The sequence below is a fragment of the Micropterus salmoides genome, unplaced genomic scaffold, assembly GCF_014851395.1.
Source record: "Micropterus salmoides isolate LMB-PRFRI ecotype aquatic unplaced genomic scaffold, ASM1485139v1 Ms_hic_scaffold_16, whole genome shotgun sequence".
NCBI classification, from domain to species: domain Eukaryota; kingdom Metazoa; phylum Chordata; class Actinopteri; order Centrarchiformes; family Centrarchidae; genus Micropterus; species Micropterus salmoides.
In genome coordinates, this window is record NW_024040707.1 from 23,703,665 (window position 1) to 23,717,876 (window position 14,212).

Consider the following 14,212-nt stretch of genomic DNA (forward strand, 5'->3'; position numbering starts at 1 on the left):
GTCCACTGTAGAGCCTTAATTAGTGCACCCACTTTAAAGGAGAAATAATTACTGAAATAGCCTTTAATCAACAAAAAAAACAAGGTGATGACAGACGAGATGAAGAGCCAAACACCAATCATGAATTAAACTAAACTCAAATGCCACTTGATAATCCCAGGACAACCTGCATGTACTGGTTCAATGAGTGGAAAATGATTACCACAGACACTGCTGTAAGGTTGAGTGGTTTAAATATCGCTTATTAAGTGCTTTTAATTTCACAAAGTTTTATCTTCAGTATATACCAGGGATTTACTGATTATTTTAAACTATAGCTTTAGTAAGAACTTAGTTTGGCAACACTGAACAGAAACTCGTGGCATACAGCTAAATGAAAAATTCTATAGCCACATTAAAATATTCACATTGTATTTGCCGACATTCGTGCAGACCTACTTTCTATACACATCTAACTCCATTATTGTTTTTCCTCTCGAGCAGCGTTAGCATCTATGCTGACAAATGCGTTTAACGAGTGTGTCAGAGTAAATTTCGTCTTACCCAAACACTTGACGCTGCCCACTGCGTAGGCGGAGGCAGCCCGGGGCTTGTTGGTGACCAGGGCCAGCTCCCCAAAGTAATGACCCCTGCTACAGCGTGTTATCTCCACCTCCGCATTGTCTGCATGGTCCGCCTTCGTCTGTAGGGAGGGAGGAGACGAGAGGAGAGGGGAGGGGAACAGAGGAGAGAAGAGGATTAAAGGTTAGCCCCATTGAGCGCCACTTTGCCCCCCCACCCCCAAACCAGCGAGGAGCACTCAGCGGCTGAGAGGATGAGCGTGATTCCCACTGTTGCTATGCAAAAACAGGAAACACTTTTGTCATTGTGAAAATGTTCTGCACAGAAACTACCTGGTAGATGAATATAATATCTGTGCATATTCCTGGACCAATAAAAACACTTGAATACTCAGTCATGTTCTTACAGCTGAACCAACAGAATTGACTGCTGGGAATATGTAGAGCTGAACTGTAGGGGAAATGTATTTTCCTACACGGCTCTCTGAGAGACGCACTGTGGAATAAATTTACCCTCACAGCCAAATCCTTCAATTAAAATGCAGAATGGTGAAATGGAGGAGTGAAGATGGTAAGATGAAGGAGTATCTTACTTTACTCTTCATCATGATCTTGACCTCCCCAGATTCTACAACATAGAAACAGTCAGCCTTGTCTCCCTGAGGAGAAAGAACACACACATCTTATAAATACACTTCAAAGTACATCTGTGTTGTATTTGTATGTTGAAATTCTAACCACAACATTTCTTACCTGTGTGATGATGCGCTCACCGTCTGAGAACTGCTTCATTCCTAATACGTCCACTATCTTCATCCTCTCTGTTGCCTAGATAGAGGGGGGGGGGTCAAGAAAAGACAAGTAATGAGAGAAACAATGGGAGCACAGTTTCACTGACTTTGCATGCAGATTATGGCCACAAGAAAGAGTTAAAACAGCTGAAGACAGTGAGAGGATTTACAACCAGCAAACACACCTCCAGTGATTTGAGTAAGGGCACGGACTCAATGAAACACTCGTACATCCTCCTCTTCTTGGCATTGTTCTTCACAATGAGTCTACGAAATGTGGCACGGTCCTAGGGAAAACAAACCCGAGTAAACAAACACGCTGAAAGGCAGATCGTCTCAGACTGCCTGACTGCTACTGGTCTTTCTCTGCTCAGCCACAGGAAGGCGCTGCAGCAGCATAAACCATCAGAGCAGACCGGCGGCTCCATTCATAGAGAACAGGAGTCCATTCTTAACAAGTCTGAGCAGCAGCTCAATGTGCTGTTAACAAGAAAGAGTTTAAAACTGAGCTTTGATTAAAAGAGTGACACTTGCAGTTAGAAAGTGACTGCCAGAGCAACATTAAAAAAGACAAATTAGATCATTTAGGACTTAAAAACACTGAAAAAACCTCTAGGTAATGAATCAACTGTTTACTTTCATAACAAATGGCTCCAGAATGTTTAACTTGAACTCATAATGACTAGAAAATACTGTAAGAATGCACCAGATTAGACCGTATCCCACTAAAATCTTCAAATGCCTCTGGTGGTGTTGTTTGGGTGGGGTTTTTTGTGTGTGTTCTCACCAGTCCCCATAGCGCCCCCTCCTGGGTGGCGATGATGGTGGCGGCGCGTGGCGTGTTGTACATGAGTGCCAGCTCCCCGAAGCTGCCCTTATTGTCATACTGACCCACGCATGTTCCTGATACCTCTATGTCATACACACCCCTGGAGGGAGGGAGGGAGGGAGGGGGAGGGAGAGAGAAACAAAAACAGCAAATGGGGAAAGATTAAAAGAGACATAAATCCAACAGAAAAAAAACTTTGCTTTATTTCACTGCGCCAAAAGTTAAGATGCGGTCAGTGTTTTGTTTATTGACTCTAACCAGAGATATAATTACAGATTATCCTCTGGACAGGATCCTGTGTTAGTTTGGCACACTTGGTGAGCGAATCATTGACTGTGTTTGTGTGGGTGCACTAGTGTGAATAACTTGGTGCATATATGTATTCAATGAGATGTGTTTCATTCATTTTCAAGTGCTTAACTGTGACAATATGTAAAGGTGAGAGAAATTCAGCTCATCTGTGAACCCTACTGTACATCTGAATGCACAGTAATAATATATTTTCTATATTTCTGGCAGACTGTAATACTTCAGCAGAGCAGCTCGGTCTCCCCCTCCCTCCCCCACTCTCTCTCTGTATGAGGATTAAACCTGGGGAGGGTAATTTGCAGTGTCGTTGCTTGGCAGGATTAACCAGTCATATTGTAAGAGAGCCTGTCCTCCCATTGGCTGCGTAGTTGGGCTGAAAGCCTTTATGCTAGTGGAGTATCAACTTAGTTTGATTGGATTACCATTACGATGATCACTTGTGTCGTCGCCTACCTGAGCACGGAGAATGGTGCCGATCTACGCGCTGTTTAAAACATTGAGCTGCGAACTCTTTTTTTCACTAACCACTTAACGTTATGCACAAGAAGGGCAGCTGTAGAAGAAAGAGCCAAGATTATGTTAATAACCATTTTTACTTGATGGTAAAACAGGCTACTCAGCCATGATCAATAAATACCCTGAGGAAGTTCAATGTTTAAGTTGCCAGAATTTGGAGGGCTTCCTCTAAAAAGTTGTGAAAGAATGATGGTGCGTTGCATAAAGTCGGAGGTCGGAGCTGGGAATGACTTCACACCCGCGTTCCAGTTACGAGTCGGCCACCCGTTGTTTACAACTAGCCAGTTTAGCTATTGTTACGCCGGCTGATGAAAAATGCATTGTGCGGTATTTATTCATACTAAACAATGTAGCAACACGTCCACAGACAACAGCTAGACAGCACTTTGTGTATGAAAATGTATAAGAGACACAAGTACATAGAAGCGCTAATAACAGTATAAATACAGCTTTCACTAACTGTTGATACTCGGAGCAGCCATCTTGGATCACAAAGTCGGGGTAGTGCAGTTCTCCTGACTTTCCAAGTCGGAAATCCGACCGACCGGGCTGTTCCTTTGAAATTTCCGACTTTGAACTCCAACTTTCTTCACTTTGAAGAAATTCCAATTTCCCATGTTCCCAAATGGAACGCACCATGACTACTGCAAGTTTGCAAGAGAGAAAGCCAACTAGGTAGTTCATTTTTATTTGATAATAAAACAATATTGATACTGGTGAGCACGTTTTATTTTGTTCCAGAACAGATACTTTGTTCCGAATCAATTTGAATACATCACTTGTCTTCACACCGCACTATTGTAAAGCGGTCCAAATCGCATACGCTTCCAGGGCTTTCCTTATGTCATTATGTCACTACCTCATGCGTGCAGGTTGCGCTTTACATTGTGGGACATCTCCATGACAACTACACAAAATGAATCGCGGGTTGACTTGGTGCTGCGAGGAGCTGAAATGCCTCATAGATATTTGGTCTGAACAACAAATCAAGAACACTGAAGTCTACAAAATGGTTAGTGATAAAATGAAAAAGGGGTTGTGAACGCTCCGTTGAGCAGTGTCGCACGAAGGCAAAAAAAAAAAAACAAAACCACACACAAAAACAACATAATACAACCACAACAAGATACCGCAACAACTTAACAAAATACGCTGCTGAAGCTCCATGTTGTCAAGCGATCTTTTGCCATTGGCTGCCAGGCAACACATTCATTTGTTCCGGTTCTTGGGTTGGATGTGTTCTCACTGCAAACGAACCGCTCAGGGTTCGTATGGATTCGAGCCGAGACCACCTCTTCTAGGCGATGTCGGCTCGGTTGTTTTGTTCTGGATCAGAATGCGATTGTTGTGTTCACATATTTCCAAACAAACCGAGCCAAAGGGGAAATGCCCCCTTGTTTTGGAACAACATCTCCAATCAATCCAGGTGTGAAAGCACCCTAAATTATATAACATTAATGTATAAACAAATTAACTTGTGTAGGTTTGTTACAGTTGCCTCAAACTGGATCAGCCAATCACAACTGAGGACAAAAATGGCTCATTTCTTTCTCTCTTTTCTTTTGTTCTTTTCCGTTTATCCCTCCATCTCTGTGTGTGTCCATGCTCACACCCCATCCTGGTGGTACCATTAGCTTTTTAGGCCAGGGAAAACCCCGGGATAGTATATGAGCAGGCAGGCGTGCTGCTGTTAAAGGTCATCGCATGTCTCTTGTACGGGGAGCACGCTGCGTTAGAAAGTGTGTATGATAGTGGAAAGACAGCACACACCAAGTGGAACTAAAGCGCGGTGCTGACCTGATAAGTGCCATGGCGAGAATAAACAGAGGCCAGGGTGGGATAAACAATGACCTGCCGTCAGCTCAACACTGTCAAGTGTGGTGGCAGAGGTTAAAAACCATCTTGAGGAATTTTTCTATGCCAAGTAATTTATTGGGAAAGTACTGTGAATGACTCTGGCTGATGAAGAAAGACGTGTTAATACCTCCCAGTGTAGTGCAGTCTCACGGATTATCAAGGTTTCCTCTATTATTTAAAAATAAAACTCAACAATCTAAACTACAATGTTTTTACACCATCAGGACCTGGAAATCTTCAACCCAACATTGTATTCCAACCCAGGCAACAAAACCTGACCTGTGCAGGCCTGGGTACACAGCAACCGTTTACATTAGCAACATGGCAGGACAATTACACGCAGCCTTCAGAGATGCTGGATACATGGACACAGACATACACAGCGCCTTAATCAGAACCAGCGCAGCATAAAGACAGGCTCAACTGTACAGACCAGCGCAACAGAGTGATTTTTAGTGGTGCACACTATACTATTATTCCATTATTATTTATTGCAATGAAGTACAACAGCTCTGTGAAAGGCACTTAAACATTTTACTTGTTGTCAACACTGTTAGGTCAACCTGGCTGGTATCTGTTGAGGCTGTCATTTATGGCGTTTTATTTGTTTTTAATATCTTTACACTTTTTATACAACCCCACTACAGAGTACAGCCTCAAAAAAACCAGAGCTGAGTCAACATGCAAGTAGTAAAAAACACAATTCAATATTGTCCAGTCATCCAGTGTAATAAATACATACGTATTAAAAACACAACATGTGGACACAGGCTTTTTTTGAAGTAACTGTGCTGTAAAACATTGTCGTTTCTAGCCTTCCTGTCATCTAAGCTTGCTAAAACAGTGTGTCAATATTCAGTTATACAAATTACAACAAAAATTACACCCAAATTTAATTACCCAAAACAGGGGTCTGCCTCCTACCTCTCTATGACGTAGAAGTTATCTCCGTCAGCTCCCTGGTCGATGACGTGCTCCTGGGGCTGAACCCTTAACTCGAACATTGCGTCCAGCACCTCTGAGAACTGCTCCTGGATGGTGGGATAAGAAGCACGACGTCAGACACAGATGAGGTGAACAAACAAGGAGCGACAGTGGAAATATGTATGTGGAGTTCAACTAGCAGCTGAAAATGGCACCGAGCTCATGTGAGTGCTGTAACTGGAGGGAGACAAGATGGAATTTAATTATCCCAGCAGGGGAACTGTGTGAGAAAGTACACAGCAGAGAGAAGAGGAGGCATTATTTTTGATATTGTGACACTTTCAGAGCAGCGCTGTTTCGAGTCGATCATAATGTCGTAGATTAATCACAGGTGATGTCAAGTGCTCCATGGTTCACACAATGGGAACATAAAGAGGTTTTAAAAATATAAAATAAATTTGAAGTGCATCTCCTCTGCCATAATGAACACGGATAAATCAAGTATAGTGATATCACACAGACATAAGATATTTAGAACTGCTTTTTGAAAAGGAGCGAGGCGGTCAGCTGATGCCCAAATATAGGAGGGTGTAAGAGGAGTAGTTTTACTTTGGCAACAAAACTCAAGCACATTATCACAACACTGTAACATGGGCTTCTAGGACTTTAGGTTTCTAGCCAATAACAAAAGCAGATTATGATGATTAGAGATATCATTGGTTCATGATACAAAGTACACATGCAAAGATGTTTGACAAGTACGTCTTTGTCTTTTACAAATGTATCATCTGCCCTGCCCTAAAAGCAGATGCTTCTCTGTGAGGAAAGTGAAGTGATGTTACACGTTGAGCTACCGCAAGGGAAACTGTTAACAAGTTATTACCTGACCTAATGTCAATAATCAATAAGTTTGAGAAATTAATTCTTTCACATAGGTTGCAACCTCCCTCCCTCCTGTACTGTACCTGAAAGTACAACAATGAAACCCTACAGACACGAGAACACAACCAGTCAAAGATTGACTTGTGGGATCGAGTCAAGTCTGTATTGTTCAACTTACCTGCTGTAGGTGATGTAATTATGCATATCCAGTCTAACTTGGACTGACAAAACCGACAAATGCTACAGAAACTGCAGCTGGGAGCAGACTGGAAAGAATTGGCACAGAAAAAAGATCCCGTCTGTCATGCAGGCACACTTTGACTCCAGTCAACACGATACGGGACAAAACCAAGCTCATTGGAAATACAGGCGGAAAGTAGCTGAGTAGTCACGGATAAGCGGAGTAGCGCAGTGCACTGATCGTTTCCGATGCACTCGTGTGTGAGCCAGGTGTGCTAGTACAGTCTGTTTAGCAGTTAACAGAACAGTTTTGTTTTCCAGCAGCTCAGCAGAGTGACAGGATCTGTAACCCATCTGTATTTGAAGGATTTTGTGTACTGTGATATTGATGTGTATGTGCACACACGTTTCTTCCTGTGCAGGTTTGTACATTTCATTTACCTGATCTAGTGTTTTGAAGAGTAGGATGTCTCGGCAGGCCTCCTGCAGTCTGCAGCGCTGTTCATCTGTTTTTGGGTGAACTACTCGGGGCTCCGTGTCTTCATCGTCCTCGTCTGGGTTGAAAGCCTCCGCACACACTGGAGGGAAAACATGGAAACAAACTTACCTTACATAGTGCATTAACATGTCCTGTGTGATTACACTGTAATTAGACAAAGCAAACAGTCCAGGTGAGGAACTATTCTATGGACATGTTCAGAAATTTATTAAGCTGCAGTAATAACAATTGTTACAGCTACACACAATTGCATGCTAAAACATGTTGTCGGATTGGAAGTTCTTCGCCGTGAGTGAAGAAGACAACCATAGGTCATTAACAACAAGCCTCCTCCACAGGACGCTCACTTGCAGTCGCGAAAACGGAATTGTGGGTGTCTTTTATAGGGCGACTTTATAAAACATACTGCTGACGAAGAAAGTCAAGAGAGCAGACACATACAGGGAGAGAGAGGTGTAGGTGTGTGTGTCTGATGGGAAAAGCAAGGTGAGCAAGTAGTTTGTGAGGAAACACTGAAATAAGGTGGAGAACAAAGTAGAAATAAAATGCTGATATAAAAATAAGATCATTCAGTGTCCTTCAGGGTTGAGGCATGTTGATACACATTGAGCAGCAAAATATGTTCTGTCTCCTTCTCCTAGAAGTATTTATACTTTTAAGAGTTCATTAAGCTCTTTAAAATCTGAAATTACAGAGCTGAACTTGTTAAAGTAACTGGCAACCTGTCCAGAGTGTACCCCGCCTTTCGCCCGATGTCAGCTGGGACTGGCTCCAGCAGGATAAGCAGTTAACGATTGATGGTTGGAACTTGTTAAAGTAAATGTTCCTTATGTTTTACATTGTGCATCTGTCTCAACAGTGACCACACATGCCATGTCTGCTATCTAAACCTCTCTACTACCCTGTAAATACTACGAATATTAGCAGAGGTGCAATGTGATTTACCAATATTAAACTGATCTAAATACAACCATGGCAGATTCCACACAATAGACATCCATCACGGTGACAAACAACTTTAATGCATGTGGAGGTGCCTTTCACTTTCACAGTTAAATTCTATCTTGACAAGATGCAAAATGTGTACAGGCGAGTCAAAGAATCATATTGTAGTTCCAACATGCACAAACACACACATCTTTATCTTTGTGCCTATCACACACACACAGGTAAGATGTTACGAGCAAACACAAGCAGAGAGGAAGATATTGTATAACACCAAATGAGGCGATGGCCTGCAGGAAAAGGGAAGACAGGACGTCAGTACTGCAGGACACTGAAGGAGCCCAGAAGTGAGGAAATGACACACGCACAGCGACATGTTGTAGCACACTGGATGACAAACACTGACAAGGTCATTTCAAATTGTCACTATGTATCTGCGTTTCCTCCTCTGCGTTTCTGTAGAGACACACTCCACTTCTCGCATCTATCACAAAAGTCTCCACGCGTGTGTGTGTGTGTGCGCAATCATGAGTGTAGCGTCTGATCTCTCATTCCAAACCTGTTTGAGTGTCAACATGTTAACTCCTTTAGTTCAGCTTGATCAGGAGGGTAAATACAACAGACTGAATAGGAAGCAGTTAAACTGTGAGCCTCGGGCATCTGCCAACCCGACTGTGACAACCAACGACAAGGTACGACCCCAAAACACAAGGGTGTTAGGAGTATGGAGACACAGATGTTAGTATAAATATTCGGCTTTGTGTGTCCTTGACTGGTATGAATGCTGTTCAGACAGAGCCAAGGGTGCAGGCAGGTCCGTCATGCTTAGCTTTTGTTGCAGGAATCAGATTGTAGAGTTTTCCCCATGCTACCAAAATCTCCATCGCTCTATCGCTCGAGGATGACACAATATCAAAACACTGGCCAAAACAAGTTTTTTTTATAAGCCCTAATTCACAACAGGTCAGTTTTCAGTAAAACTCGTGAGGAAACTAATCCTTAAAAATACTTCCTGAATATACCGTGCATGTCTCTGTGTACTGTGGACAAAATTTGTCAACAATCTGTTAATAAATTACCAAAAATCGTGGTCACTGTTTGCCAAAGCCCACATCCTCAAATGTCTTGTTTTCAGGGTTCGTACAGCTTTTAAAAGACAAATTCAAGCACTTTCAAGGTACCTAAACCAAAAATGTCCAGACTCTCGCAGTCTTTATCATCACTTGTTACTATAAATGCAAGCTTACAGAATCCCTTTCTGCCCAGAGCAATCAGTGTACTGACATTTTACCAGCTGTTCATATTAATGAATTATTAAAAATGAAATATTGATTGTTTGTTTTGATCAAGATTATTGAATGCTTGCTAATTTCCAGACTAAGGAATCAACAAAAGACTTATCTAGCTATGAATGAATGTGGCTCCTCTCTGAGGGCGCTTTTTATATTTTCTGTTAGCCAGCCAGTTGTCGTGTATGTCGCTACAGCAATAAAATCAGTTAGCTGATGAGCAGGTAGTTAATAGTTAGACAGCTGCCTTCATTGTGCATGCACAGCTTCAAAGGTCAGAGGCGGGGCACACATTCTGAGAGCAGACGGTCGCCCTCATGACGCTGAATTTACATCAGATGTGAAGGGGATCACAAAAACGCCCCCTTTTGATTTTGTCGTCTGTGTCAGTCAGTCTAGCTCCAGTCCGCTCTGCTCCATGTCTGCTGTGAGATGCCAGGAGACAACAACCAAATACAACAATAGGACTGTTCCATTTGAAATTAGGGCTGAGCGAATAAAAAAAACAAAAAAACAACTAATTGCGATTATTTTGACTGATATTGCAATTGCGAAACAAATTGCGATACTGATGAGAATCAGTCAGCCTCAACAGATACCATCAGATCACTTTTACATAAATATTCTCATTTTCATTGAAAAACATATTCAAATGATTATGGTGTGATTTTTGCAAGGGTCTGTGCCAAACAGATGTTTTCTTAAATCTGTAAAATATAATGTGCAGGCCAGGACATCTCTGCAGCACGGCAATATTTAATTTCAAATGGTATTCTGACACATATTGTGTCTTTAACAAATATTGCACCTCCTGCGAGTTGGAAATTGCAGTAGGCCATATTGCGAATTCAATAAGATTTCAATTAATGGTTCAGCACTTTTTCAAAATATTAAAAGATGTTTGGTCCAGGCACGTGATTGACCAAGGACAAAAAGCAGGAAAATTTACAGAGGGGTTTTTGATCTTATCAAGAAAAGTTGATGTAAACTATGAAACTATGCAGGTCTAGGTCACTTCGCGACTCAAACGTCTTTCTAATGTTGACGTTAGTCTGGTTCGGCCTGACATAAATGTTTTTTGTTGGTTTTTATCCTAACATGCCGTTTGTGTTGGAGTCTGTGTTGTGCTGTGAGCAGGTCATTTTTGTTATTAGCGGACTGCATTTCCGTTACTGTTCTGGTTAGGGCTGAACAATTAATTGCATTTGCACGTTACTCTGTAGCTTGACTTGTTTTTGTAAAATGGCCTTACGCTTAACAGAAGCTGACACTACATAAACTTTAGTGTCACACAGGGAATTAAAGTTGCACCCGCCACCTGCGGGTAACGTGCTGGTGGTGGTGGGTGAAATCGTCGGGCCATCCGCCACTTTGACGGACAGGAAAAATGAAAAACAGAAAGATATGTGTATTAAGGTAAGCGTATTGTGGCTGAGATAAGGATTCATTAATTGGTGGTTGAACTGTGGGTTTTATATTGAGCGCTTACTGTGTAACACACTGTGGTGAACTGTGTTTTTTCTTGTGGTCTGTAGGTAGGCCGACCTGACGATATTATATCATTATTTCATGCCATGACTTGACTCTCGAATTATCTTTCTCATATTATTATAATTTGATATATCTTCTCCACTATTGCTTATAATAAAAATTCTACATAATTCATAACAAAGGCCTGACCCACAAGAAAGAACAGTGTATGTTCCATCTATCAAATATTACGTTGGTCATACTATACACTGATTTACTGCTTGTACATTTTGAATAATACAGAAGGTAAAGAGCTTAAAATGTTTTTGCATATTACATTGCAATATTGGTTAAAAAAAACAAAAAAACAAAAATCGCAATTAGATTATTTTCCAAAATCGTTCAGCCCTAGTTCTGGTGTTCTCTGGCTAGGGATGCACCGCCAAAATGGCAACAAAAGCACTTTCGGATGTTCGGCCTAATACGTCAAAAGACCAAATAAATTAAACCGAACAATTACGTTGACATGTCGGCAGTGTGGAAGCATTTTAAAGTGTCCCGCTTTGAGTGTTTCGGTCACTCATTTGTGAGAAGGCGATTGAGCTAGCCGTGCCTATATTTGGAGTGCACACGTACTAAAGCCTTTATGGTAACTGAAACGGACCAGTACGAGCTGACAGGCAGGTTAGCAACTTTATTTTCTCTCTTGTGTTGCAGTATGAGAGTCCTACCTGAAGGGAGGCTGTGAAGTCTTCATGTTACGTGATACGAGAACCACATACAACATTATTTAACAAATTGGGTTGGATTTGATGAATTCAGCGCAAGGATACACAACAACGTCCGGTTTTCAAAATAAGGTGTCTGTACAGTAACAATCTGGTCGATCACTTCAATCATATCTGCTTGTCGTCACTAAATATTACTGCTCCTCTAAAGGTTAGGCCTACGTCTAAAGCTAGTAAGCAACCCTGGATAAATGACAGCATTCGCAGCCTCAAAAGGGAATGCAGGAAAGCAGAGCGCAGATGGAAAAAATCCAGTCTCCAAGTCCATTACCTCAGTCTGAAGGATTTATTAATTAACTACAATAAAATGGTTAAGGATGCGAGAACACACTATTTTTCTGAACTCATTACTACACATAAACACAATCCCAGGTTTCTGTTTAAGACTGTGGATCAGCTGGTAAACCCAACCCCTCCTTGTGCCTCAGCTGGAAGTAATGATGACTGTGAACTGTTTTTATCTTATTTTACCAATAATGTGGTGTCAATCAGAGCCTCTATTACCCCCGTGGACTCTTACTCAGAGGTCCCTCACCAGCAACAACAGAGTTTTAACCAGTTTTATCCCATCGACTTGTCTGAGCTTTTAAAAACAGTATCACAAATGAGAGTGTCCTGCGGCCCACTTGATATAATACCTACAAAATTTTTACTGAAAGTAATAGATTCTGTTGGGCCCCATTTGATCTCTGTTTTCAACAGCTCCCTATCTACTGGTTGTGTCCCTGATTATTTTAAAACGGCTTGCGTGAACCCACTTTTAAAGAAACCTGGTTTAGATCCCTCCCTCCCACATAATTTTAGACCAATTTCAAAACTGCCTTTTATTGCAAAGATTCTAGAAAGAATTGTGTCCAAACAGCTGCTCACTGTGCTGGAAAATAACAAATTATTTGAAAAGTTTCAGTCTGGTTTTAGGAAGTACCACAGCACTGAGACTGCCCTGCTTAAAGTCACCAATGACCTTTTAATGTCTGCTGATGAAGGTATGTGCTCAGTCCTTGTACTCCTGGACCTTAGCGCTGCTTTTGACACCATTGATCACAACATCATGTTAGACAGACTGAGGCACTGGGTGGGGATCTCTGGTACTGCTCTAGAATGGTTTTCATCCTACCTGTCAAATAGGAAGTTTTGCGTGTCTGTAAACAACTATGTCTCTTCATTCTGTCCAGTTAAATATGGTGTGCCTCAGGGGTCGGTCTTAGGACCCATTTTGTTTTCCTTGTATCTGCTTCCCCTTGGACATATTATCCATAAACATGGCATTTCTTTTCATATTTATGCTGATGACACACAAATATACTTGCCCGTCAGATCCACAGACCCTGGAATGCTGAGTTCACTTAACAACTGCCTTTGTGAAGTTAAAAAATGGATGTCAAATAATTTCCTCCAGCTGAACTCAGACAAAACAGAAATCCTGGTCATCGGGTCTCAGCAGATGGCAAATCAAATACTGCCATCTGCTGTTTCCCTAGTAAATCACATTAAGCCTGTGGCAAAGAACCTTGGTGTTTGGTTTGATAGTAATTTAAATTTCGAGCAGCACACCACAAAGCTTGTTCAATCATGTTTTTATCAACTTAGAAATATAGCTAAAATTCGATCTATGTTAACTTTTAAGGACACCGAGACCATTTTACACGCCTTCATCTCATCACGCCTGGATTATTGCAACAGCCTTTTCACCCGTTTAACCCAAAAATCTATTGATCGACTCCAGACTGTCCAGAACTCAGCTGCCAGGCTTTTAACCAGAACAAAGAAATATGACCACATTACTCCTATTTTAGCTTCATTACACTGGCTCCCAGTATGTTTTAGAATTGACTTTAAAATTCTATTGATCACTTTTAAAGCTCTTCATGGCCTCTCACCTTGTTATATTTCTGACCTTTTAGTCCCATACGCACCAGCACGTACCTTGAGATCCTCGGGCAGAGGTCTGTTGTCTGTTCCAGAGTCTCGACTGAAAACTAAAGGGGACAGAGCGTTTTCTGTCAGGGCCCTGAGGCTCTGGAACAGCCTGCCCGAGGAAATCAGGTCGGCTGAGTCGGTGAACTCTTTTAAGTCCCTTCTTAAAACATACTTTTATAGGAGAGCTTTTCCCGATCTTATTTGACTTTATTTTATCCCTTTTATTTTATTGTATTTTACTAATTTTATATTAAATTTTCATGCTCTTATCTTTTTTGTATTATTCTTTACACTTGTTAAAGCACTTTGTAACTTGTTTTTGAAAAGTGCTCTACAAATAAGGATTATTATTATTATTATTATTATTACAGTATGGAAATAAGATCAAGTGGATTATATTCACAGAAAGTATAAAACATTAAATGTGTACATTAAAAGTAATTGGACACGTGT

The 14,212-nt window shown here is 41.4% G+C and overlaps 1 protein-coding gene across 2 annotated transcripts in view; it reads right to left on the minus strand.

Moving 5' to 3' along the window:
* Nucleotides 1–14,212, minus strand: part of prkar2aa (protein kinase, cAMP-dependent, regulatory, type II, alpha A) — a 49,515-nt gene that overhangs the window by 2,032 nt on the left and 33,271 nt on the right. For both annotated transcript variants that reach the window (XM_038722998.1, XM_038722997.1), the window contains exons 4-10: nucleotides 7,290–7,426; nucleotides 5,787–5,893; nucleotides 2,139–2,280; nucleotides 1,537–1,638; nucleotides 1,314–1,388; nucleotides 1,154–1,219; nucleotides 544–682 (exon numbers count right to left, since the gene is read on the minus strand). In XM_038722998.1, the coding sequence (XP_038578926.1) occupies nucleotides 544–682; nucleotides 1,154–1,219; nucleotides 1,314–1,388; nucleotides 1,537–1,638; nucleotides 2,139–2,280; nucleotides 5,787–5,893; nucleotides 7,290–7,426 (768 nt within the window). The remainder of the gene's footprint in view (nucleotides 1–543; nucleotides 683–1,153; nucleotides 1,220–1,313; nucleotides 1,389–1,536; nucleotides 1,639–2,138; nucleotides 2,281–5,786; nucleotides 5,894–7,289; nucleotides 7,427–14,212) is intronic.